This window comes from Protomyctophum parallelum, assembly GCF_964188405.1.
Source record: "Protomyctophum parallelum genome assembly, chromosome: 4".
Lineage (NCBI taxonomy): Eukaryota > Metazoa > Chordata > Actinopteri > Myctophiformes > Myctophidae > Protomyctophum > Protomyctophum parallelum.
In genome coordinates, this window is record NC_139700.1 from 6,066,805 (window position 1) to 6,094,677 (window position 27,873).

The 27,873-nt window shown below is 44.2% G+C and overlaps 2 protein-coding genes across 5 annotated transcripts in view; both read right to left on the bottom strand.

Moving 5' to 3' along the window:
• Window positions 1–5,458: 5,458 nt before the first annotated feature.
• Window positions 5,459–25,309, bottom strand: snrkb (SNF related kinase b). 2 transcript variants are annotated; one of them, XM_083763893.1, is made up of 5 exons: window positions 25,088–25,309; window positions 23,091–23,544; window positions 21,359–21,753; window positions 11,140–11,281; window positions 5,459–6,669 (listed from the first exon to the last, which is right to left on the bottom strand). In XM_083763893.1, the coding sequence occupies exons 2-5, from the start codon at window positions 23,342–23,344 to the stop codon at window positions 5,469–5,471; spliced, it is 1,992 nt and encodes a 663-aa protein (XP_083620019.1). In that variant the 5' UTR covers window positions 23,345–23,544; window positions 25,088–25,309; the 3' UTR covers window positions 5,459–5,468. The 2 variants fall into 2 exon arrangements, with proteins under 2 accessions (XP_083620019.1, XP_083620020.1); XM_083763894.1 differs by lacking the exon at window positions 25,088–25,309 and adding an exon at window positions 24,289–24,305.
• A 1,227-nt stretch (window positions 25,310–26,536) lies between these two features.
• The window catches only part of herc56.1 (HECT and RLD domain containing E3 ubiquitin protein ligase 56.1), a 17,349-nt gene continuing 16,012 nt past the window's right edge, over window positions 26,537–27,873 (bottom strand). For 2 of the 3 annotated variants that reach the window (XM_083764101.1, XM_083764102.1), the window contains exon 23: window positions 26,538–27,773. In XM_083764101.1, coding sequence (XP_083620227.1) covers window positions 27,565–27,773 — 209 coding nt within the window. In that variant the 3' untranslated portion in view covers window positions 26,538–27,564. Of the gene's footprint in view, window positions 27,774–27,873 lie in introns of all 3 variants that reach the window. The other variant, XM_083764103.1, reaches the window with a different exon arrangement.

The window sequence follows — 27,873 nt, forward strand, 5'->3', positions numbered from 1 at the left end:
TCCAGGAAGTGAGGTATCAGGAACGTCTATAAAAGTACAGGAAGTGAGGCCCCCAGAGGTTCCATTTCATTGAGGTATCAACAAGAGTGTTTGGTGGTGGTTTATCAAAGAGACTCTTTAAAGGCCAATACCAATAATACTAGTAATACTAACTAACTAAATATACTAAATAATCAGTAATTGATAAACCACAGAGTAGTGGGGCCGGAACACTTTGAGATCTGAAGAAGAAATGTTTGGGTTTAGCGCTGAATCAACAGAGATTTTGGACAAAGGTGAACTTGGCTGTGCGCCTCCTGACTTGAAGGTTTGGTGAGGAATATACTATTTTTCCCTTTTTGAGCAATGCATTGTATATTTATTTGATGGATTTATGGATTACTTTTATTGGAGACATTGAAATTAATTAATAACATTGAAATTATGTTACAGGACCTAAAAAGAGATCGGAGATTTGTACTTTTGTATTTTAGTTGATCAAGTTTAAGTCAGATAAAAGATACTGCAATTTAAGTTCAAAACAACAGTTTTGTGTTTTCCTTTTGGTCTGCAATACAGTTTGGTCAGTAAGTATAAAGAATTATACTGACCCAGGTACAGCAGCTTTTATTTATTTTACTTATTTAATAACACAGACATACAATTTGATGCTTCTGATTGTTATTGGGGCACCGTTGAGAAACGGGATGGCATGCATATGGTAATTTGGTTGGCCATGATAACACAGTAACATGATTACATGTTAACTATGACGGCCCTGTGACAGGGTTACTGTATCTAACAGGCCTTTTCACAGCACTGTGTCATGACTCATGTCATGGTACTGGTCGTTGACTCATTTGTGTCTATTGATCATTGTCTATAAGGTACTGGTCAGTGGTCATTTTCTATAAGGTACTGGTCATTTTCTATAAGGTACTTAATTGTGTCTATAATAAGGTACTGGTCATTTGTGTTTTGGAGAAATCTGACAGATACTGTACTGCACATGATGACGACCATAGATTTGCATGAGGTTTGGACAAAATCTGTAGGAGTAATGTCATCAGGGGTAGTGGCTGGATGGTAACCGCAAGGTTGCCTAGGCTGTTCGAACCCTGGCTCCCCCAGAGTTTAATGTCGAAGTGTCCTTGAGCAAGACGCTGAACCCCAAATTGCTCCTGTTGTGCAGGTTGGTGCTGTAAACGCCATTTGAGCCTCCTAATTGTGTCCAATGACGGGTGTGGTCAACGTGAAGGTTGGCAGGGTATTTAATCGGGTCTCAATCAACCAGCAGGTGTTGCTGACAAGAGGCAAACAGTTTTCAGACTGTGTTTAGGAGGCTGGAGTCTGTATCATTTACGTTTATTGTATTTATTTAGATGTATGCTGTATAGTGACTAGGCCTGCAGAGACAGAGAACAAATCCTCATTATACCAACTCTACGCACATGTTTGAACATCACTTTCTGGAGCACACGTCTTAACTGCAACACGACTGTCGGCAACCAGTAGTGCCACAAATATAGGATTTGGGCGCTACAAGGGCCTTGCATGGTTTCCGCCGCCATCGGTGTATGAATGTGTGTGTAAATGGGTGAATTGATGCACGATCTATGTAAAGCGCCTTGGACAAAGCCACTATATAAATGCACCATTTACACAAATCATAATGCATGAGCTATGATATATTAAATAACCACACTGCCCATTTAGCCTGTCGATTGAATCACTTTTAATAAATAAATACAGAAAAATAAGTTATTATCTCTCCATATAGAGACAAAGTCTAGATTCAATGTGGGATCCAACAGACCCAGACACTTTTAAGGACAGACATGGTCCATTAACACAGGAACAAAACAATGTGTTTGGATTTGTACGGTTGACTAACCACTAAAATAATCATAATCCACTTAATTCCCCACAGCCCCACCATATGCAGCCATGAAAGGATTGGATTATATATTTAGTTAAAAGCCAACATTTTGTATAGCTACACTTAACAGACGGGGCAGTACATCCTGTGTACCGGGAATATAAAGTCCAAATGTAATATTACAGCATTGGGCATTCCATTACAAAACCTTGTCAAAAAATGTGAGAAAATATACAGTATGTAAGACATAAAACAAAAACCGTCTATATAAAGAAATTGAGGCATAATACACATCAACTCAATGTAAGCGTCTCACCATCTATCTAAAGACGAGACATTACTATTGTTTCTAGAGGATAAATAAAGCGATGAAATGATTCTGGGACGTTGTTTGTAATGGCTGTAATCTAAAGCAGTGGTTCTCAAACTTTCTTTATTTCAAGGGTCCCCAGTTTGACATGCAAGTACCCCCATTTAATATACAATATAAAACCCTACAGTAACTCTGGGAACCATTAGTTTCCCATACACTGGGCGTGGTCATGTGGGTCGCGGACACACTTATGGCTCCCTTAATGTTTTGTTTCTTACAGTAAATTTCATGAAGAAATCAAATTAAAATCAAGGGAATTCCATAAATTAGAAGTAGTGAAAATTGCCGATGTAGAAGCGTACAACGCAGCGCGAAGTGGCGTGTTTTGGGCTTGTAGATCTGCTATTTTCACCAGTTTGGGTCCCGGGCAAACATCTAATTTCTCTTTTAGGTCACAAGCTAAAACGTTTGGGAACCTTGCAGACCCATAACTCGTCAAGTACCCCTGGGGGGGTCCCTGAACCCCTGGGGGGGTCCCTGAACCCAGTTTGAGAACCACTGATCCTAAAGGTGGCATGTGCAATTCATCATTCATGGTGGTGACCTTAAAGTCACAAATGACAAAACAGAGAATACGTAGAGGAAATGTCAGCTCAGAGCGAGACATGTGGAGGTATATATATATTGACAGATAACAGGAATACCATGCACAGCGCCGTATATCGCTCCTAAAAGTACGAATCCCTTGTGAAATGTCCTTGTCAATTCATAAACCATATCATTTATATCTACTGTATAAAGTTCAAGTTGTGGCGGGTGGGTGAGCGGACAGATTTTGCCCCAGCGTCGACTCTGCAGCGTGTCTGGACAAATATGGACGTTGCTTGACATCATACTACTGACTGCACAAGTTGCTGTTGTTAGGCAAAGGGTTTGACTGTCCTGTGATATCAGACCAGAGCTCCATCAGAGAGAGAGATTGAGGGGGAGTGATAGCACTTCGTGCTGCGTTTTCTGCTTGTAATGCTATATACAAAGTGTATAGACTGAGCATACATACTACACGGTGTGTGTGTGTGTGTGTGTGTGTGTGTGTGTGTGTATATTATACACATGCACACGCACAGACACTATACTATATATATATATATATATGTATAATATATAGTATTATCGTGGCTGTCCATCAGAAACCAGCCAACTCCATTATTCGGGCATTAGTGCTATTGAACACCCTTTACGTCTGTATGTTGGTTAAAAAAGAAAATTGAGCCAATGAAAAGTATTAAAAAGCGCATCGGCCAAAACCTCCTAACTCCACTTGAGCTGGATGTTTTTTTTTTTTTTTTTTTCTAAAAAAATAATATTTTGGAGTTAGGTGGTTTCTGTCCGACAGCAGAGATATACGGTATACAATAGGCCTATATTATACGCAATATACGGTATAATATATACAGTATACAGTGTATATAGACCTCCCTGCAAAATAAAAATGTATAGTCCAACATCATTTCAAGATTGAACAGTGTTTATAAGAATATGTTCCTAGAGACTCAACGGAAGACCTGCATCCTCTTTGTCAATGATCAGATCATAAATACTAAAGTCAAAGCATGTTTAAATATAGTATCTTATGAAGACGTTACATAAATACATTACAATGTAGCAAAACAATCCTATAATAATCATCCTATCGTATACCATATATCATAATTATATTACATGACAACTTTGTCTTTGTCTTTAAATAAAGAGCTTGTTGTAATAAGAGCTTTTTAGGGGGTCTAAACTATAGGCCTCCTCCTTTTTTCCCCCTCTCCACCAAATATCTTCGCAAAAACAATAGCCGATCTGCAAGTTCACAATGCGTCGCAGCGTGACACGACGGAAGCTTGCGGACAAGACATGCTGTTTTTCAAGGAACGTTCGAACGCCCCAGAATAAGGACGCTAAGGGTTCATGTGGCTAATGAATGAGACGCAGGTCGGGGTGCATATCTTTGGTCCGACGTACTAACAGTCCGACACACAATAGTCCGACACCCTATAACCCTATGTGTCTTAACCGGCATGTCGGAGCCATGGGTGAGTCTTAACCGGCCACGTATTTCGGACTATTGGTATGTCGGACTAACATATGCCCCCCCCCCATCCCCCCCAGGAGGGACAGTGAGTGGAGCGCGCTACCCTGTGTGGCAGAAACTGGTTCAATGCTATTCACATACAGTACAGGTTAAAACATCCCAATATTAAACACCCGGGAGCCGTGGGTGACACCGAGTTTAGTTCCATAGTGAGAACCAGGTAGTCGTATAACTGAACGTCACATTATTATCGTACACCCATTTGGTCATAGTATAGGCACCTTATTTTGACAAACAAAAGAGATCATAGCTTATTTCATTACAGAACATCATCACGTTGTCCTTTTCAACAGGTCCATAGGGAGATCCATGCACCCCCCGCCTCCCGACACCGTGTTTCTGTTTGGTCAAGTTCTATCTTCTATTCTTGTTGTGTGTATGTTACAGTTGGCTCTGTCCAGTCTGTGGCTGTTCCTATATGCACAGCAGCAGCACATGGATGGAGGCTCAGGAATGATAACTGTACGTACATACGTGTTAGCCCTAGTTCGACATAATTCTCACCGACGGATAAATAAACACTGTAATAACGGAAACGGCCGCAGTGCTACAAGGTTTAACTTGTGTTGTTGGTGTGTATGGGCGTGTATGGACGTGTGTATGGGTGTGTATGGGGTGTGTGTGGACGCGTGACTCTTCCACACGGCCCAGACTTAAAGGGATATTTCACTTTCAAATGAAGTTTGGGTCATTTTATCATCGTCTACTCAGGCTTTTCTGAACACCCCAGACAGTTTTCAAGTTGCTCGATTCAGTAATTAGATATGGGAGGAAGAGACTTTCTTTGGAAAATTAGTCTGATAAAATGTATAACAAATAACTTATAAACTCTCTGGGGTGTTCACAAAAGCCTGGGTAAACGATGAAATGACCCAATTTCGTTTTTGAAAGTGAAATATCCCTTGAACACTCTAGCATGTGCAGAAGCATGCTCCACACACTTGTCACAAAACTGTTAGTGCCTCACTGTCTGGCAGCTGTCCCAGCCTAACCTCGCGTCAACAGCGTTTTCCACCTCGGAGGAAAGCCTGGTCTGTGTTCCGGTTTGGAGTGGACGGTAAAATACGTCATTGACTATACAACATGACGAAAGTTACCATCTACTCCCAACCGGATCATAAACCTGAAATGGAATGCTGTCCCAACGGGCTGGCCTAGAGCACGTGGCAACAGTTATACTGAGCCAGGGGCAGGATCTTGTTCTTGTGCGGCGGCATATTGAACGCCAGGGCCTTCTCGCACAGAGGGAACTGAAACAGTCTCTGCCTCAGCTTCACGCCGCGCCCCTTCCCCGGCTCCGAGCGGTGAGGAGCGGCCTCGGGCTCCGCCTCCCCCCGACACCCGGACGCATTGTTGTTGTTGTGGGCTGTGTCCGTGAGGAGGTCCTCCCTCTCCCCGTCCGCCTTGGTTCCTCCCTCTCCCTCTCGCTGCGCCGGCTCCGACCCGCCGCGCAGACCCAGTCTGACGGAGGGACGCGGAGGACGGGTGGAGACGGGGGGGGAGGCGGGGCGGGAGTGGGGCCGGGTGAGTGGCGGGGATTTGTCGGTGTTGTTGTTGGGTTCCGCCCCCTCCTTTGCTATCTCTGGATCGGCGGGGTCCGGCTGAACCTGACAACACCGCACTCCCATGAAGGCAGACAGAGACAGCGGTTTGACGCCGGGCGGCGTCGGGTTGAACGGCGTCTCCCCGACCGGCTGGTTTGAAACCACGTGGCCGGTTCCGCCCGTCCCCTCCTCCCCGTCTCCTTCCTCCTCGCCTCTCGCTTCCCGTTCGTCCTCCTCCTCCTCCACGCCGACCGCCTCCGTCTCCGCTGAGCTCGCGGTCTGCAGCGGGTCCGTCTCTCCGTCTCTCTCTTGCGTGTCCGAGTCTTCCGGCGCTCCGCCCGCGTTTTCGCCGGGCGCCGACGAATGGCCGACCCACTCCGCGTTCAACAGACCCCTCTCTTCCTCCTCCTCTTCCTCTTCCTCCTCCTCCTCCTCCTCTTCCTCCTCCTGCTCTTCCTTCTGCTCTTCTTCCTCCTCCTCCTCCTCCTCCTCCTCGCATATCTGCGTCAGGGCCTCGTGGACCCTGGGGACGGCCAGCGAGGCCTCTTGGGGAGGAGGCTGCGGACTGAGCCTGGGCTGCCACGGCGCCGGCACGGGCAGCTGGGTCTGGGGCCTCGCCGCCAGCAGGTCCCCGCACTCGGGCACGCCCGGGCGGGTCAGGCCGGGCAGCGCGGCGGCCCCCGACAGCCAGTGGGGCGGGGCCTCGGGGCTGAGGAGCACGTCGTCCAGCCCCTCGAGCCACTCGTGAGCCTCGATCTGCTCCAGTGACGCGCGGAGAGAGGGATCCCTCTGCAGCATCCTGGAGATTAGACTGAGAGAGAGAGAGAGAGAGAGAGAGACAGAGACATACAGTATAGGGTTGAGATTACGAACAGACAATGTTGATAAGTGTACTTTTAAACCCATTCTGACCTGAGATCAGATTCATACGAGGTTTCCACTGGACACACACTGGTCTGATTAACCCATTCTGACCTGAGATCAGATTCTAAAAAATGTCAGTCGTTCTTCGATTTTTACAAAAATAGCAGACCTACAAGCTCGTATCGCGCCACTCGGTGGCGCGATATGAGCTTGTAGATCTGCTATTTTTCAATAGCTAAAGCATGACATGATGCCGACACCAAAATGGGTGCCCGGTCAGAATGGGTTAACTCCGTCGGGGCACATTGTTCTGAGAATAAATTCCAATGTGTTTGTAAATGTGTTGAAGGCCATAGCCGTCACGTCATCACAAATGACTATGACCTGAAAAAGTGGCTATGGCTGTTTTTCCATAATATAAGGAATGTTTTTCGTGCAAAGCAAATGCTTGCAATGGATTCAGAATCATGAAAAAACTCTAGTTTGACCCCTCGCATGCTACTTAATAACGTATGCCGTGTGGCATTTCTGTTAATTAATGGTGCACTCCAATTTGTAAATTCATCAAAGATGCTGTTCTAATCCATCTATAAAGCTTTGGATAAAGCTTTGGCCTGGGAGAGAGAGAGGTCATCAGGTGGTCCCTAACCTTCTGTTTCGACCCTTAACCACAACCACAACACTCCAGTTGGCAGGTCAGCAGTGATTGGCCAAATCACTGCCCCTCTCTTCCAGCTATTGTCCTTTCTCTATGCCAGAGCCAACAGGAGGCCTTGTGTGTTCTTGGGAGGATTGCAGGCACTTAGAGGTATCTCTAAGACTGTGGTTTGTGTCCTCCTACGTCTCACCAGACTTTAAGTCTGTGCGGTGTGCATGCATCCGTCCTTGTCCACACTTGGCCTTACTCTGGTGTTTTTGAGTCAAGGTGGGTTGTTTGAGCCTTCTCCGCGTCTGTGTCACTGTCGTTGTTGAATCTGTCCTATTGAGTAAGTCTTCCTAATAATAATAATATTCCTCCCCTCCTCTCTGGAAACTGAGGGTCAGAGTCGTTCATACTGTAGATAAGAATCATGAATCTGCTTACTGGAAGTAGCATATTAGGCATGACTCTACAGGTGAGAGACACAATGTCCCGTTCGTTGTAAGCCAAGAGCATTACTGACTCTGACTGAGACATCCATCGTGTATCTCACACGCTCTTCTGTGTTTCTCATCCGGCATGGATGATGCCCAATGTGTGTTCTTAAACAACACCAAAGACCCAGGGCTAGTAGGACAATTAGCTGAAAGAAGAAGAAGACAAAAGGAAAGAAGGTAGACTTATCGGAAAATGAAGGTCTCCCCAATCCCATTCTAAGAAGGATAAGACCTAGCAGTCAACAGAACAGAGTTTATAGTGTTTAAACCTCTTAAGCCCCAATCCCCCCCGCTGGCAGGGCAGCGGCTGTCCACCTCATGAACAGCTCTCAGCGGGTAAATAAATGGTCAAGGTCTCAGGTTCCAACTCCGATATTTTTTGATTTTCCCTCCTGGACCCCCCTGGGGTTTAACCCATTCTGAACGGGCACCCATTTTGGTGTCAGCATCATGTCATGCTTTAGCTATTGAAAAATAGCAGATCTACAAGCTCATATCGCGCCACTGAGTGGCGCGATACGAGCTTGTAGGTCTGCTATTTTTGAAAAATCGAAGAACGACTGACATTTTTTTAGAATCTGATCTCAGGTCAGAATGGGTTCATCAGACCAGTGTGTGTCCAGTGGAAACCTCGTATGAATCTGATCTCAGGTCAGAATGGGTTTAAGAGGTGATGGGTGTCTGAAAGGTGGCCAAAGGACAGAGCCCTGGAGGACACGACAACGGAGTTTATATAGGGTTTAAAGCAGAATTAAAATGTGTAAACCTTTGCCTGCATATAGGTTATAAATGGTAGCCCAACTTTCAGCAGCTGCCACAGATTTCCCTAGGGAAACTAAATCTCAGTCTTTGTGAGATGTATTACTACTAAGTACCTATACTAGACACCTTTACAAGCACACTGGTGAGGAAATGCATCGGTGTGGAATTTGACCGTGGACATTTTTCGGATAATATTCCCATTCTGACCGGGCACCCATTTTGGTGTTGGCATCATGTTATGCTTTAGCTATTTAAAAATAGCAGATCTACAAGCTCATATCGCGCCACCGAGTGGCGCGATACGAGCTTGTAGGTCTGCTATTTTTGAAAAAAATCGAAGAACAACTGACATTTTTAGAATCTGATCTCAGGTCAGAATGGGTTCGTCAGACCAGCGTGTGTCCAGTGGAAACCTCGTATGAATCTGATCTCAGGTCAGAATGGGATATTCCCTTTCTAAAAAGGTAGTCCTCATGTCCTACTGTACATCGTAGACGTTGCCTGAAGGTCAGACCGTTCCTCAATGAGGTGCTTCATCACATGACCCCCCCCCGGCGTTGTGTCACATGAGGGGTCCCGGGTCACACATTGTGGCTTGTGTTAAGAGGCCAAAGCTAATCTTAGATGCTACTGGGTTAAGTAAGTTCAATGAAAATAGTATTGTAAAGTTGGCTGGCGGCAAATATTGGCGGTCGTGGCTCAGGGGTAGAGTTTGCCGGATGGTTCCCAGTTCGAACCCGGGCTGGCGGGCTCCCCCAGAGTTAGTGTCGAAGTGTCCTTGAGCAAGACTCTGAACCCCTGATTGATCCCGATGAGCAGGTTGGTGCCTTGCATGGTTTCCGCTGCCATTGGTGTATGAATTTGTATATAAATAATGCACCATTTGCATTTACCGTAAATGTAATGTCACAGCTGTTGATGTTGTTCACTCGGTGACCAGTACATGTCAGTATTGAGCAGGAGTGAAACTCCAGCCTCCACTAAAGGCCAAATCATACTCCGGTTTTAGGTGATATTAAAGGTGACCACCGAAAACGACAACATGACGTCACGCTGTGGTGATAAGCGACTCACCGCTCACCCCAACACTTCTCTCTGTTTTTACTAAACAACGGTTTGTAACGAAAAGGGCCTTGTGCACTCCTACAAGGACAGGTGCGTCGGAGCCGGCAACCAAATGCGAATCATGAGAAGAAAAGGGTCCCGCAAGGGTGAAAGGGTCTTTCACTCATAGAGTAGTAGTTTTATTAGATGACATTGTTTCGGTCTAAACGACCAGATACCTGATGAAGGTCGTTTAACCCACTCTGACCGGGCAGCCATTTTGGTGTTGGCATCATGTCATGCTTTAGCTATTGAAAAATAGCAGATCTACAAGCTCATATCGCGCCACCGAGTGGCGCGATACGAGCTTGTAGGTCTGCTATTTTTTGAAAAATCGAAGAACGACTGACATTTTTAGAATCTGATCTCAGGTCAGAATGGGTTAATCAGACCAGTGTGCGTCCAGTGGAAACCATCGTATGAATCTGATCTCAGGTCAGAATGGGTTAAACCGAAACGTTGTCATCTAATAAAACTACTACTCTATAAGTGAAAGACAGTGTGCGCCGCGGGACCCTTTTCTTCTCACTAAACAACGGTTGTCACCTTATCAATAGGTCTCCGTGGATAAACTGTAGTTCCGGGTTTCCAGAGTTACTGCTTAATTTTTTGTTAGTTGTTGAAAGTGCGACTACTAACATAGGTACATTTTTATAGTTGAGTTATATTGAGATGAAAGAGAACTGAGTGTTGGCATGCAGTTCTGTGTTGTGTTAAGGATGGATTGGATGTTATATAACGGATGCCGTGAAGGCGACAGGTTTGGAGGGACAATGTAAGAGTGCTTTTGGCACCACAATGACCGAGCTTTTAAGAAGCAACCTCTTACTGTGGATGGATGGCATCAGTTGACAATCTCCCAGAGGGAGTTGAAAGGACCCATTACATGAAAGTGTGTGTGTGTGTGTGTGTGTGTGTGTGTGTGTGTGTGTGTGTGTGTGCGCACGCTTACGCGCGCGCGTGTGTCCCTGCGTGCATGCGTTGTACAGTACACTGTAAATCCCTGGAACATGTGACGCGTTTAAACCTAAACACCATGTGTGTAATAATAAAATGCCAAGCGTTTATTAATGGTCATAAAATACAGTAGAACACAAGTTCACTCAAACACCTCACGAGAACACCTAGTGTTCAAATTCTAAACACCTATATGACTGACTTTGATTGTAAAAACTAAACACGTTTATGTGTTTAAAAAGTGTTACAGGGATTAAACATGTTCTTCTGTTTATAATCTAAACACTGTGACACGTTTAAAAAGTGTTACAAATATGTGTTTAAAACTGTTTATAACCTAAACGCTTGGGTTTAGTGTGTGTAGTGTGTGTGTGTGTGTGTGTGTGTGTGTGTGTGTGTGTGTGTGTGTGTGTGTGTGTGTGTGTGTGTGTGTGTGTGTGTGCACATTTGCACTCACCTTCTGCAGTCGTCTGATATGTGTTCGGGGACGGAGTAGCGACAGTCCAGAATCATCACCAGGGTTTCACTGTCGTTGGCTTCCTGGAAGGGAGGGACTCCACACACCAGCATGTACAGAATCACCCCCAGAGACCAGATGTCTGGAACACAAGAGAGAGCCCACAAGAACAACATTAGCCTTACGCTACTATGCAGCTTCTTTCGGAAGAAAACTAAGTATAATCTTGCCTAAATCATGTCGACACACATTAGCGTGTCTGTAACCTATTTAACTTGTTTTTCTTTAAAGATAATACTGCACAAAGCCACACGACAGCTGACAAATATAAAGTGTTCTAGACTTGGAGAGTAGACATCTGTGCCGAAATATCTGCCCTGTGCAATTTGTGATTACAAAGCCTAAAAGGCAGAACAGAAATACAAATTGTAAATGTTCCAATTAAATCGTTAATCACAATTATTTGTGTGACAATATTAATCGTCAACTTAAATTCGTAACCGTGACAGCCCTAGACTTGAAAGGTTCTCAGATCTTTATATCCTTGTGAGAACATTGAGGTTCTCAATAGAAAAATGGCACGCACGAAAGCACGTCACACGCGCACACACACAATGTAGACATGTACGTCACTTCCTGCATGGTGCTGACAGCATGTTCCTTTCCTCATGTCTGTCCTTCTGCTTCCCAGCCCACCCTTCCTTCCATCCATCCATGCTCCCTTCCTTCCTTCCTCCCTCCCTCCCCCTCCTCCCTCGTCTCCTCTCCTGTCCTTAGGGCAGACTGGGTGAGTGGAGGTCACGGCAAACTCAGAACACGCCATGAACACTGTGGCCAGTTCATGGCCTCCCCCCTCTCTCACTCACACACACACATACGTCACACACACGCGCGGAAGGGAGCTGGGAACTGAGGACTGTGATAAACAGATGGCTTGTTCTGGGTTAAGTTCTATTCTAAGAATGTTCACTTCTTTTCCTCTCTGTTTTTCTCTCCTTCCCTCACTCCTTCACTCACTCCATCTCCATTTCTGAGAAGACGAATGGGAAGCGTTACGTTGTATAATGTACATTATTCAAATGACTGCACTTGGCATTTAACTTCTGATCACATGACGATACCCATGGCATGAACAGGGCTGTCGTTTAAGTTGACGATTAATTGTCTCACAAATAATTGCGATTAACAATTTAAATGTGTTTTCTGTTTACCTGTTTACAACTATACTTTAACCCATTCTGAACGGGCACCCATTTTGGTGTCAGCATCATGTTATGCTTTAGCTATTTAAAAAATAGCAGATCTACAAGCTCATATCGCGCCACCGAGTGGCGCGATACGAGCTTGTAGGTCTGCTATTTTTGAAAAATCGAAGAGCGACTGACATTTTTAGAATCTGATCTCAGGTCAGAATGGGTTCATCAGACCAGTGTGTGTCCGGCGGAAACCTCGTATGAATCTGATCTCAGGTCAGAATGGGTTAAAAGGGGGGGACATTTTCAGAAATGGCTGATCTACAAGACATGAGTCACGAAGTTACGCATTGTAAGCTTATAGCCATTACTGCTTTTTTATGTCTGAACATTTTTCAACATGGAAACGATTGTGACAAAATAATCGCAATTATCTCAAATAATTGCAATTGCAAAGACGATTATGTAATTATTGTGACAGGCCAAAGTACCTCACATGACTTGACAATTCTGATCTGCACTTAAACACTTGAAATAAAATCACACACACACACACACACACACACACACACACACACAGCGTTCCAGTGTATGCAGCCATTGTCCCACATTAGACTCTTGACAGTGAAACAACAGACCTCAGTCTTCTCCTTGTCCTCGTACAATTACACACTACTTATACGCAATACGCACACACGCACACACACACACGCATGCACGCACGCACGCACGTAAGCGCGCGCGCGCGCGCTGCACATCTCTTGTCTGTCTAATGAAGACGGTTATGCAACAGTGGAGAGAAGTTACACTGAGTACTGGCTGGGAGTGTTCTCTTCTCAGTTCAGCGGGGAATATCTCACTTTCCCTCACCGCACATTAGTGGCCTGCTGACAAAACAAACATGCACACTGTGTGTGTGTGTGTGTGTGTGTGTGTGTGTGTGTGTGTGTGTGTGTGTGTGTGTGTGTGTGTGTGTGTGTGTGTGCACGTATACCGCACACATGCACAAAGGCACAGGCTGTGAACCCAGCTGCCTTACTGATGATACCACTCTATCGTTCGCTAACAGGTTAACTAGCTTCTGTTTTTAAATGATAGCACTCTATCGTTCGCTAACGGGTTAACTAGCTTCTGTTTTAAAATGATACCACTCTATCGTTGGCTAACAGGTTAACTAGCTTCTGTTTTAAAATGATACCACTCTATCGTTCGCTAACGGGTTAACTAGCTTCTGTTTTACGGATAGACAGAAATCTCTCCATACATACTGTAGCTTCAGAAACCTTGTATCACAACTCTGTATTAATTAATAACCTACTTTATCGTATGAGGGTGTCGAGCAAAACAAGCCAATCAAAAAAGCTCACATCGTGTCGCAAATACTATGACTGTACTGTACTTGTGCTGTGTGTGTGTGTGCGCGCCACACACATACACGCAACAGTGACACTTTGTGGTGGTCAAACGCTATTTCCGTGCTTGGACACGTACACATATAGCCGACAAAGGGACACACATACTGTAGCTACGCAATGGAGTGGCTGCACCACTCAAAGGTTTTAATTGAATCAGACTGAAAGTGGGATGAGTGATTTCAACTAGAATGAACTATCCAGCCTCGTCTCAGACAGGATTACTTTGGGTTTACAACATCTCTGTTGCCCTATTTTGCCCCCCCCCCCCCCCCCTCCCAATAGCCATGAATATGATTTAGACCTTTATTATTTATATTATTTATTTTCAGAATTCTGTTGACCAGTATGCTGATTCATTTTCTGTTTATACCGTAGTCTCCTGTATACAAATTTGACACGTTGTGATCTTATGTAGATCGATCGGATCTTGTCGGCAATTAAGTGACACCGTCGTACGATGGTGTAAAGATTAGGCTTTCCGTCCTGCTTTCAAATGCTGATTGACAATTTTAATCCTGGCATCTCTCTATTTTGGGCTATGTCATTTTAGGTGAAACTTTTCAAAAATAGCCTTGTCCTACCTAGGCCTATATGCTTGATTTACTCGACTGCATGCATCACTGCAGACACAGTCCTGTGTGTGCGTATAGTACACCTCATGACTCCTCTGTATAACTACAGACACAGTAAGCCTTGTCTAGTAGAGAGACCAGTGGTTCTCCAACGACCTCGTATAGATCAGCTATTTTCAGTGCGTGAAAACAATGCACGTAAAGCGAATGTATAAAGCGTAATGGTCCCTGCCCAGCGTGCACGCACACACGCACATGCACGCTGCTGTTGGTGCCTGCCCAGCGGCCAGCGTACACACCAAGAAGAACAGCCGCTCACATTATGTAAGAGAACACTGTTTATGTTTGACGAGAGGGCCTGTGGGCCTTCTCCTCTCCACTGAACATCATACTGTGTGCCTATTATCATACCAACACACATGCGTGCGCACGCACACACCAGCGTGCGCACGCGCACACACACACACACACACGCACGCGTGACGCCCCCAGTATTAGAATAGCAACTAAGCACATTTACTCAAGTAACCTTTGGTACTTTAAGTATACATTTCGAAAGGCAATACTTTTGTACTTTTACTCTCAAGTACATTTTGAATTCCAGACTTTTACTTGCAACAGCGTATTTCTATATTGCAGTATTGATACTATTACTACTTAAGCAAAGGTTTTGAGTAATTTTTCCACCACTGCAGCTATATATAATTTCAATTCGCAAAATAACTCCAGGCAGCCAGTGTGGGCGATACAATATGAAACCTTCAGAACAACGTGCCAAAGAAACCATGAGGGCACGTAACTTTGGGAAAGTGTCGTAGTAGCTTGTTTACAACTGAAACGGACTTCCTGTGCACAACTTCCTCTTCAAAATAGTTCCAAGTCTACTTACAGGACATTAACGTCACATTTGAGTTCCTGTCAGATTTCTCTACATAACGGTCTCAGCTGTTGGTGCGCAAATGCGCCTTGCATGCCTTTGATCTACCGCGCAGAAAACATTTTGACGACGTATGCGCACTGGGGCATCGGTTGTGTGCCCCCCTGATTATTAATAACATCTAAACATAACATAACGTAACATGTAAACACAACATGAACATAGTAGCCTACTCTTATTATTTATGACGAGCGAAGGTTCGAACCCCGAATGGTTGGGGTGTGTGTGTGTGTGTGTGATGAGTCACTGCTGTGTGATGACTAGTCACTGCACCTTAAGCTTAATCTGAGTTAAGCTGAGCTCTGAATCTCTTTGTTCACGCTGCTCAGCATTACCTCTCAGATTAAAATATAGACGCACTCACAGTCTCACACACATGCGTCATGCAAACACCCACAAACATGCATGCAAAAATATGCACGCAATGCATTATGTATGTATGCTGTACACACGCACATGCACACACGCACATGCACACGCACACACACACGCTATGAAGAGTATAGACGAACAGTAGTGTCATTGTTCCTTAAAGATGGCGTGCCGTGATTCCCCCCCGCCCCCCTAAAATACGTGATGATAATAGGAGGAAGATTTCTTTCATACAAGAAATGAACTTGTCGTGTACATTTCCAGGCTATTCTTTGAACAGCCCACTTTAGCAAGCAGCTGGTAAAAAGTGTACAGAAAATGTTAAAGTTCATGTTCATGTGGCCACACTCACCAGTTCATTAAGTATACCTGGTTTTCACCTTAGCACCACCCACCGGAACTGAAGCCTCACCCACAGCTGTTGTTGTATGATAATGTGGGAGGGGTTAGGGTTATGATGTCACAAAAATGGTGTTATTTCTGATTGGGCCTTTTGACTCAAAAGGCTTTCAGCTTTCAGGAAGAAACCAAAAATACCCAGGGAAGACATATTTTAAATTAATATTATAACCACACCTGGGGGGTCTATTAGAGTAGGCTAATGTTAAAGGAGAATTCCATACTAAAAGGCTTTCTTACCCTTCTTTGTAGTTGTTACGTCCCTATCAAAGAGGTCCAGGTGTTATTTTGTGCAAAAGCTCCTTATTGGCTATTTCCCCTACCATAAGCCATAAATGAATTGCATTGAATTGAATGGGATGTATGGGGTGTTGTGCTAATTCGCTTATTTCCATCGCTCAAAATTATATATTTTTTGTATATATCCTCTCTTCATAATGTAAATAATAACCCAAGCGGCACACTTTACTACTTATTTCGATGGGAATAAGCAAATTAGCACAACACCCCATACATCCCATTCAATTCAATGCAATTCATTTAGGGCTTATGGTAGGGGAAATAGCCAATAAGGAGCTTTTGCACAAAATAACACCTGGACCTCTTTGATGGGGACGTAACAACTACAAAGAAAGGTAAGAAAGCCTTTTAGTATGGAATTCTCCTTTAACTCCATAGACGCATGCAAAACAGAAAAAGTACAAAAATCACAGCTCTCCATCTTTAACCAGGCTCTGACCGACCCTACTAGAGCATTGAAATACCATGACGTGTATACATATATAGGGGTAGTGGTTAAGGACTGCAATGCTACATTGACTATTTGTCACCCATTTGCTTAATTGCTGTAATTATACATTGCCATACAATCCAGATGCACATACAAGATATTTGTATTTATAAGTACAGTGCCAGTGCTGGCCATGTGCTGTCCAAATCCAAGCCAGCTACTGCAGCTGGCTTAGCACTTAAGCTCAAGTCCATCCCTGAAGAGCACAAGCTGTGTTAAGCTCAAGTCCATCCCTGAAGAGCACAAGCTGTATTCTTCCCCAGGGGGAAAAGAATAAAATCCCCGAGTCTGCCTTCTGTTCCGTATATACCATCACATCTTACTCGCACTGTACTTTTATCTATACTAACTGTGTGGGACACTGGGATCTCTATCTATCTATCTATCTATCCATCCATCCATCCATCCATCCATCCATCCATCCATCCATCCATCCATCCATCCATCCATCCATCCATCCATCCATCCATCCATCCATCCATCCATCTCAATGAATTAGAATATTGTTTAAAAGTTCATTTTCTTCCGTAAAATAATTCAAAAAGGTGAAACTTTCATATTTATTCTCAATTCAAAGTGAAGTATTTAAAACCTTTTTTTGAGTGGTGCAACCACTCCAAGGAACAGCAATGTCCATCCTAACCTATGTGACTATGTACTAACCTATGTGACTATGTGACTGCTACTACTATGTTTAGAGTACCAGTAGGGGCAAAAGTGGCGCTGTTGTGCCAGAAACAGAGAGAGAGAGAGAGATAGTGCTGCACTGTTGCCTGCTCTCTAAAGAGAGAGAGAGGGGGGGGGGAGGGGAGTTGCACCACTCAGTTCACACGGGTGTGATTTTTGTTTTAATCTTGATGATTATGGCATACAGCTCATGAAGATCAAACAATCCTATCAACAAATTAGAATATTTTACGAGTATATTATTGTATGCAGTCAATACTTTTGAACAAATTATTTCATCCATGGGGTGTGGCATGGAGGTGATCAGCCTGCCCTGTGGCACTGTTGAGGTGTCATGGAAGCCCGTAAATTAATTTGAATTGAGTCTCATGTCTCACACATTCCTCTTGACAATACAACTTAGATTCTCTGTGGGGTTCAGGTCAGGCCAGTTGGCTGGTCAGTTAAGCACAGTAATACCATGGTCAGTACTCAGTACACCAGTTACTAGTAGTGTTGGCTCTGTGTGGGCAGGTGCCAAGTGCTGCCTGGAAAGGAAGATCAGCATCAACATAACGCTTGTCAATGTACGGAGGCACACAGTGCTGTAAAATATCATACTAGATGGTTGTGTTGAGACTCTGGACTTGACAAAACACAGTGATGATTTTGGCCTCGTTAACTGCTGGTGTTGATCCACTGACATTGAAAACATAACGTAACACAGCCATCTTTTTAGAGTACATTGTGCTTCAAGTGCAGTATGTTGACAAGCTTCATGGTCATGGAGATGCTAATTTTCCTTTCCAGCTCGATTTGGCACCTGCCCACAGTGACAAAACTACTGGTGTACTGACCATGGTATTACTGTGCTCAACTGACCAGCAAACTGGCCTGACCTGAACCCCACAGAGAATCTAGGATTTTTTTATTGATTGATTGAAATATTTATTAACAGTTTTCAATTCATCAAAACATTTAGAGACATACAAATAGACACTTCTATGTAGCTAAAGAACAGATCAGGAATTCATCATATAAATCATGGGTTTTCAACAGGTGGTCCGTGGACCACTGGTGGTCCGTGAAGGTATTGCATGTGGTCCCTGACCATGCATTTAGTAATGTAGGAAAGTGAAGATTTGTATTTTAATTTATTGTATTGACCACAAGTTGAGTAAATGGTGATGACGTGTCGATGTTGTCAGTTACTGGGTCGGACGTAAAGAACTTCCACAGAAAAGGGAGTTAGAATCTCAAGGGAAACTGTACCGGTTTGCCTGGTTGAGTCACCATTATAAGGAAATGTGCCCATAATTAATCGCATGTGTCTGCTCGCTCATACATACAGTGAGTTACAATGAACAGCAACAGGAGTTTAATATGGAAGATTAATTTCCCCCCCACACCACACCCATATCCCCCCTCCCAACACAAAGTGGTCCCCAGGTAGATTCTCAGTCAGGGTGGTGGTCCCTGGTTCATAAGCAGTTGAAAACCCCTGATATAAATAGATTCTAGGTTGTATTGTCAAGAGGAAGGTGTGAGACATTATGACTCAACAATACAAATGCATTTACGGCTGTTATCGAAGTAAACCTGCCCAGCAAGCCAAATGATGTCATGATGACGTTATGATGACGTCCTCCGGTGACGTTCAGGACTATAGGCCAGATCACAGCCCATATGGGGATGATCTTTACGTCATTTCCAGGACGTCTTCACCAGTTAACCCATTCTGACCTGAGATCAGATTCATACGAGGTTTTCCACTGGACACACACTGGTCTGATTAACCCATTCTGACCTGAGATCAGATTCTAAAAATGTCAGTCGTTCTTCGATTTTTTCAAAAATAGCAGACCTACAAGCTCGTATCGCGCCACTCGGTGGCGCGATATGAGCTTGTAGATCTGCTATTTTTCAATAGCTAAAGCATAACATGATGCTGACACCAAAATGGGTGCCCGTTCAGAATGGGTTAAAATAATATAGCTTATTCTGGACCAGATCTGAGCAGTTATAATATGACATACAGTTGATCTGGCCGAAATAATTTGTTAAAAAATATGCAGTATTGACTGCATATATTAAAAAACTTTTCAGATGGGTCGCCATTTCTCGTAAAATATTCAAATTTGTTGAGATAGATTTTTTTTTTTTAATTTTGGCTGTACCCCATAATCGTCAAGATTAAAACAAAAAAGGTTTCAAATAATTTTCAATATTTATGCACAATGAATTGAGAATAATATGAAAGTTTCACTTTTTGAATTATATATTACGGAAGAAAATGAACTTTTACACAATATTCTAATTCATCGAGATGGAGCTGTATCTCCATTCTCTCATTTCATGTGAAGGTGCTACTGTAGCAGTCTGGGCTGATGGTGAAGCTAATGATGCAGAGAGCTTCAAGTATGAGTACTGTACGTCTTTCTCACTATTCGTCTGTAGCCTACTGTATGTCTTTCTCTCTCTCCATGTCCCAAACACACAGAAACGTGTGCGTGCGGGCTGCACGCCCGTACACACACACACACACGCACGCACGCACGCACGAACACGAACACACACACTTGCTATGCAGTGTGAGTGCCCAGCGGTGAGCTGCAGTGTTGGCTCCACTGCAGAGTGATGCCCAGTTGGCTCAGGACTGGCTGACTGACCCAGATACACACTCTAATCCACCACGCACGCACGCCTCGTGCACGCACGCACACACAAACACACACACACACTGATCCACAATTTCAAAATTGGCACACACACGCACGCACGCACAGATACACGCACGCACGCGCCCGTAAGAAGCTGTAAACAGACACAGCATTCCAGCTGAGTCTGTCAGAGGGTAAATGGCTAGTATTTTGTTCTACCCGCAGCAATGCAGCGTGCCATTGGCATGTCTGTGATTTTGAAATCTGTTTGTTTTACAGACGCCTACTTGGCATATCTTTCCCTCGTCTCCCATGGTGATGGAAGTCAAGAACAAACTCAAATCCTTCAGCCCCTCACACCAGGATGTACAAAAGGAAGCAATATCTTCCATGTTCCATGTCTGAGTGTATAGATTTATAGTTATACCCATATCAAGTACAGTATATGCAAAATACACAACCGATTCTTCAGCGGTGTAGACAATGAGCTCTATAAACATAGTGGTAATGTGCAGTTTGTGCGGGCCACTGTGGTGTGCATATTGTTGATATGCTCTATAGACATAGTGCTAATCAGTTGTGGAAAGTAACAAAGTACAATTTTGAGGTATTTGTACTTTACTTGAGTATTTCCAATTTGCAATACTTTTACTTGTACCTCCAGTACATCTCGGATCCAAACATTGTGCTTTTACTACACTAGATTTATTTGAAAGGTTTAGTTACTATAGTTACTTGATTATTATCACAACATACATTAATCAACAGACTACTTTAACTTTTTGTACATTTTGATGCCAATACTTTTGTACTTTTTTTCCACCACTGGTTGGTAATGTGCAGTTTGTGTGTGGGCCGCCATGGTGGGTAAATGGTGCATTTATATATAAATGGTGCACTTATATTATATAGCGCCTTTATCCAAGGCGCTTTACATAGATTCACCCATTCACACACACACACATTTATACATCGATGGCGGCGGAAACAATGCAAGGCACCAACCAGCACATCAAGAGCAATAAGGGGTTCAGTGTCTTGCTCAAGGACACTTTGACACTAACTCTGCGGGAGCCTGGGTTCGAACTGGCAACCCTGCAGTTACCATCCAGCCACTCTACCCGGGCCCTGAGCCACCGCCGCCCCGGTGCATCTGACTTTGTGTTTACGGTAAACATCGCGCTCATCTGTACGCATAAGGAGCGGTTTGCTCACCCACGGCCGGCGCGTCGTACTCCTCCCCCAGCAGTATCTCCGGGGCCGAGTACGCCAGGGAGCCGCAGCTGGTGGCCAGCATGGTGCCCGGCTGGAACAGGTTGCTGAAGCCGAAGTCCGTCAGCTTCACGGCGCCCTGCTGCGGGAAGAACACCACGTTCTCCGGCTTCAGGTCCCGGTGGACCACGTGCAGGCGGTGGCAGTACGCCACGGCGCGCACGATCTGGGCGAAGTGGCGCTTGGCGGTGCGCTCGGCCACGCCACCCTCGTGGCGGAGGATGTAGTCGTAGAGGTCGCCGCCCTCGGCCAGCTCCATCACCAGGTAGAGGGTGGTGGGCGTGTCGAAGACCTCGTACAGGCACACCACGTTGGGGTGCTGCACCAGCTTCATGCACCTGAAGACGACGGTCACACAGACGGTCAATTCCAGGGCTGACTTTTAAAGAGCCGACCCAAATGATCTCCATTTGGGTCCATTCTTATACACTCCGAGTTAGAATTGACTCTATGCACACAGAATTACTCGTCCTACTTCCCTACTTCCTTCACAGGTGTTACCGATGATAAAGCTCATCTGTATTAATGCTCTGTTCCATTTATTGTACAGTGATTAAAATTAGGGATGTCCCGATACACTTTTTTCGCTTCCGATCCGATACCGATACCAGTGTCGTGATCTCATGTTGTGTTTATAGCTATCTAGCTATATATCTCGTGTTGTGTTTATAGCAGACTCCTCACTCAAATGTGCACTTGCAGTTTGGGCAACTCCAAAGCAAACTCCACATGCCCCAACATTTTATTTACCTGCCATAGTGTCAACCCCTTACCCCTGTGTCGGATCTGTGGTTAGACGACTGGCATTTTCACCGATATGACCCGATATGACAAATAACCCATTCTGACCGGGCACCCATTTTGGTGTTGGCATCATGTTATGCTTTAGCTATTGAAAAATAGCAGGTCTTCTATTTTTGAAAAAATCGAAGAACGACTAACATTTTTAGAATCTGATCTCGGGTCAGAATGGGTTGATCAGACCAGTGTGTGTCCAGTGGAAACCTCGTATGAATCTGATCTCAGACAACGGATCACACCATTTTAGGGCGGATGTCCATGAAACGGAACGATGATGTCGGCGGGGTGGTTCTTCAAAGGTCAGCGAAGAAAACTAGGCAGTCGGATGGGGATCACGATTATTTAGCCCCGCAGTCAAACTGTTAACTTAGTGGCAAGATGGCCGCAGTCTGAATAAGGCAAGCACCGTGACTCTGTTTGACCAGAATGGAACAGAGCCTTCATTAGTATCATCGGTAACACCTGTGAAGGAAGCGGGGAAGCGTCCCAAGTTCTTTCCGAAATGGAACCTATTCCAGAGCCGACCCAAATCATCTCCATTTGGGTCCATTTTTACTCTCCGAGTTAGAATTATGTTACTATACAGTAACTGCAACTATTCTAAATAAAGGCCCTTTGGGGTAACTTTAAAATGACTTGTCATGATGTGAGTGACACACAGACACGGGAGCATTTGTATTTTTTCAGTACGATTATCTGGGAAGACAAATGGGCTGATATGTCGGCATGTTTTTGAGCATTCAGGGCTCACAGCTAAAGCGTTTGTGGTCCCATAACTTTCGAAAGACAGTTAAGACTATGACATGCTCACCGTGCTGCTGCATAGGCTGTAATGTTTTCTAATATCTGGGATGAGAAACTCCCCATGCCGTACCTCACTTCCTGAAGGAGGTGGCTTGCCGACATGACGTCAAGTTTGGTCTTGTCGATCATCTTGACGGCGACCAGCTGCCCGGTGACGGCGTGGCGGCCCAGTTTGACCACGGCAAAGTGACCCCTCCCCAGCGTCCGGCCCAGGTGGTACAGTCCACTGAGGTCAGTGTGACCAGAGATGTCCCTGTGGTCAAGATGGGTCGATCCGTTCTGCGTTGAGCTTGGGGGGTCTTCAGAGGAGTCCATGGTGAGCATAGAGCGTGGTGAAGAAGAAACAAGACTGGGGGAGGTTGATCAGGGGTGTGTGTGTGTGTGTGTGTTGGGGGGGGTTAAAAGACGAAAACAGCAGAGAGGGCAGATGGGAGAAGAAAGAAGGCTGTGCATGTGTCACAGGAAGAAAAATGTATGCGAGGAGTGCAAGCTTGCAAAGTTCTTGACTGCCGGTGTGATGAGGCCTATAGATGGGAGAAAGAAAAGACGACAACAGAGTCAGAGATATGCATACTTAAAATAAAATACCCTCTCTATCGATTACAGTGTATGTTTCCAATGGGTACCGGATAGTTCTCTGCAAACACTGCCTCGCCTCTTCGAGCATGAAACAGTTTCCTGAAATAGAATCGCATTTCATGCCCCTACGCCCCCTCCACACACATGCACACACACACGCGAGCATGCCCACAAATGCACGCTTGCACGCATGCACACACACACACACACACACACACACACACACACACACACACACACACACAGTGACTCACACCCACAGAGACTCGCAAACAGAAGAAAAAAACATAGGTACAGAGATAGTTTGTGGAGATTCTTCTAGGCGAAAAAATACACACCACAGATTAAAATATGTCTAGTCTAAGGGTCAGTCAGAGTAGAGTCAAAGTAGATTAAGCAGAGAGTGAACTAGTATTTTACTGTTGATGATGCAGAGGGGGAGTGGTTCTCTCGTGGACAACAGTGTGTACCCTGCAGCAGTATTGCCTCTCCGCTGGATGGATCAATATACTGTAACCGGAAACCTTAATGTGTGTGTGAGACTGTGTGTGTGTGTGTGTGTGTGTGTTTTTGTGATCATGTTTATGTCATTAGTCCATGCAGCCTATATGTGAGAGCCTCATTAGGTGATGTCATCTTTGTATTTAATTCCCAGGGTAACATGTTGTCACCTTCTTCATCATCCTCACCATATCACATCATCTCCTATCTTCATCAGCATTTTCATCCTCTTTGTTGTCCACTTAAAATCATCCTCTTTGTTGTCAACTTAGAATTGTCAACTATATATATATATATAGGCCTATATATAAATCGTTTATGCCCTTACACAGTCACGTGTATAAAAAGTATAGGCTACACACAAACGGGCCTCTCACCTTATTCGATCCACCGCCACAAATTAACATCCTTCGTTGCACTTTTTGTTAGACCTGTCTGGTCTTTAAAACACTTGCGAAAGTCGGTTTTTAATTAAACCCCCAATCAAGCAATCTATTGACTGCGCAATCGTCGCTTGATTCGCTTCTGTCTGTGCTGCTGCTGCACACAACTAGTGTAAACGCCAGCTGTTCTTCTTTACTTGGCCCACAACTGCAGTCCCGAGTTCGCACGTCGCACGCATAACACTGAACTGATCCTCATCCTGCCTATGGTTCACACGCATCTTTCTACAATAGTCCTCCTCGTCCTGTCTATTTTCGCCTATACACACACACACACACACACACACACACACACACACACACACACACACACACACACACACACACACACACACACACTCTCTCTCTCTCTCTCTCTCTCTCTCTCTCTCTCTCTGCACGCATGTACAGATCTTAAGGGCTATATAAAAAAAAAAGCCTTATCCTGTCCTGATTACATTATTCACATTCACACTGCCCGCTATAGCTGCTCGATGTCTCACAATTTCACAAATGCATCACACACAACAGTCGCGTTTATTCTAAAAACACACTGGCAACTTACCATTGTGTATAAAATATCCTGCAGCTGTCCGCTGCCAGAAGGCTTCTCTGGTCGAATCCAAAAGCTTAATAATAACATATGATGCCGCATTTGTCTTCTATTCCATGCGCCATGTTTCACACACTTTATCCCCCCGTCTGTCTGGGTATATAGATCTGACTGTACAGTCTATAGGCTCATAATCATATGACTGTGAATGTGTGTGTGCGCTTTCGCCGTTCCAGTGTGCATCCGCATGCAGAGACAGGACGAGTGTACTGTACACTATAAGTGCGCGACTGCGCGTGTTCGTGGGCGCGTGTCTGGCTTCCTTCTGACGTCAATGCATTCCAGCTATAGAGAGAGAGAGAGAGAGAGAGAGAGAGAGAGAGAGAGAGAGAGAGAGAGCTGAGAGAGGAGGGGAGGGGGGACTCATGTCTGTCCAAGAGGAAAATTCTTCAAGCCAGAAAATTATGTAACTGATTAACTTTTTCCTTGTTTTTGTAGGCGTGGCAATTATGAAACAATGGGTCATGGTAGCTCTGGTCCATAGCCTTCTACTGCTTCTACGATTCTGGGAAGGCCGACCACCAGAGATGGGGTCATGGAGGATGGATGTACAGTACTTATATAGCCTAGGCGGCCAACAGAATTTGTAATATGATTGAGGAGAAGATCCAGTGAATCTGAATGACCTGTTCTGTAACAGTAGATGGTCTTCTGGGTCAATAGACCAAACAACAATCATTCTGTCTTCAGCAGTGGTCATCGGCATGCTTCATACAAAACATATAGCCAGTCATTTACAATGAGAAAATAATATTACAAGAAACATTGGGTTATAAGTATGGCCTATACTATAGGCCATACTTATATGGCATATAGTGAACTGGACTTCTTATTCTGCATGAATTAAATCAGTGTCTTAACCAGCTGTGGTGGAAAAAAGTACTCACATTGTACTCGAGTAAAAATTATCACTAAATATTGCAATATTTTAATTCAAAATGTACTTGCGTAAAAGTACCAAGTAGTGGTATCAAAATGTACTTATAATGTACCAAAAGTAAGTAGGCCTACTCTTTCTTAATGCAGAATGTCAAGTTTTCAAATGTATACCAAATCTTTTGAAAATAGCTTCACATCGCGACGCATAGTGAGCTTGTAGATCAGCTATTTTCATTTAAATGGCCGAAATGTGAAGTTACTTTTCACCACTGGTCCTATATAACCATTCAGAAGAAAACCTGAAGCCAGGGGAAACTCCCCCCTGTCAGGTGAAAAGAAGCAGCGTGAACTCCTCATGCATAGAAGGAAGCATATGAGGTAAAACAAAATTCAATTAATTCAATAATCCACTCTTATCAGTATACAGTCAGTGCTTCCATCGCACATTACACAAACAATAGTAATAACATTAATTCCTATAATTTTATTATTTTTTCATAATATATTTATTTTTCAAATTAAAAACAATATACAGACATGGCTGCCACAGACACATTTTGTCTGTGTATGGATGGACGCATCAATAATATGGAGCTTTAACATAAACTGCAGTTAACTGCTTGACTGAGTCTATACAGATTGAACGAAGCACCATCTAGTGGTCACTATAATAGAATATCATGTCCTGTTAATTACCCTATAATACCCTGTTCTTTCATCTCTGTCACTCATTTATTCTCCAAAGGCTTTTTATGTCATAATGGGCAAGGCCAATCTTTTTTTTTTTTAATTTACAATTTTATCCCACGATTTTGTAACCCAGTTTTCTTTTCACCCAGTGCCAATTATCTAATGTAATCCTGGGCGCTACACTTCCTCTGCCAACCTGGGGGGGCAGCGGACTGACCTCATGCCTCCTTCTATGCATGAGGAGTCCAAGCTGCTTCTTTTCACCTGACAGAGGGGAATTTCCCCGGCCGGACGTAGCGCGTGGAAGGGACACGTTATTCCGACCAGTTCCTTTCCCCTCCATCAGGCGCCCCGGCTGGCCAGGCCAATCATAAAATAAATTGATTTACAATGCACACATCTAAGAGTAGCCCATGAGAAATGAAGCAGAAAGCTGATTTACTGTACATGTCTACATGTACCGTTTAGCTTCCAAGCTCCGGAACATGTTTGTGCAGCCCCCCACCATCCCCCACCATTCAATCAGTGGTGGAAAAACAACCCACATTTCTTAGTTAAGTAAAAGTACCAATACTGTAATATAGAAATACTCTTGTTCAACAAGTATTACATGTAATAGTCCTACATGTAAATTTTCGGAAAGGAAAAGTGTACTTGATTAAAAGTACAAAAGTATTGGTATCAAAATGTACTTAAAATTACCACAAGTAAAAGTACTCATTGTGCAGAATGTCCCATTTCAAGTTTTCAAATGTATAAAAAAATAATAATTTGAAAATAGCAGATCTACAAGCTCACAATGCTTCGATGTATAGGCTACTTAGTAAGTTAATGTACATATCAGTTACTTCCCATTACAGTCACTTTAAGAAGCCTCTATTGTGCATCAGAGCCTCAGTGAGTCGGGCCTGCAGCGTCTCCTTGGCAGGGTAGACGGGCAGCTCCAGAAGAGAGTGGCATGTCAGCGCCTCGGGGAAGTACTGCTGGGTGGAGTTGGACAAGACGCGTATTCTCATCCGGATCTGGTCCATGCCGAGGATGGGCACGCGATCACATCCAGTCAGAAATACTATAAAAAAAACACAACAGTATGTGTGGGTGGGTTGCCGGCAACACGGAAAGTCAATGCAGTGTTACATTTACATTTTTTTTAAATGTTTTTTTGTGGC

Coding starts and splice junctions, on each gene's coding strand:
- snrkb (XM_083763893.1), bottom strand. CDS start 23,344: ATGCTCACCATGGACTCCTCTGAAGACCCCCCAAGCTCAACGCAGAAC. Junction 21,754..23,090: donor CACCTCCTTCAGGAAGTGAG/GTACGGCATGGG, acceptor CGTCGTCTTCAG/GTGCATGAAGCTGGTGCAGC. Junction 6,670..11,139: donor ATATCAGACGACTGCAGAAG/GTGAGTGCAAAT, acceptor TCTCTCTCTCAG/TCTAATCTCCAGGATGCTGC.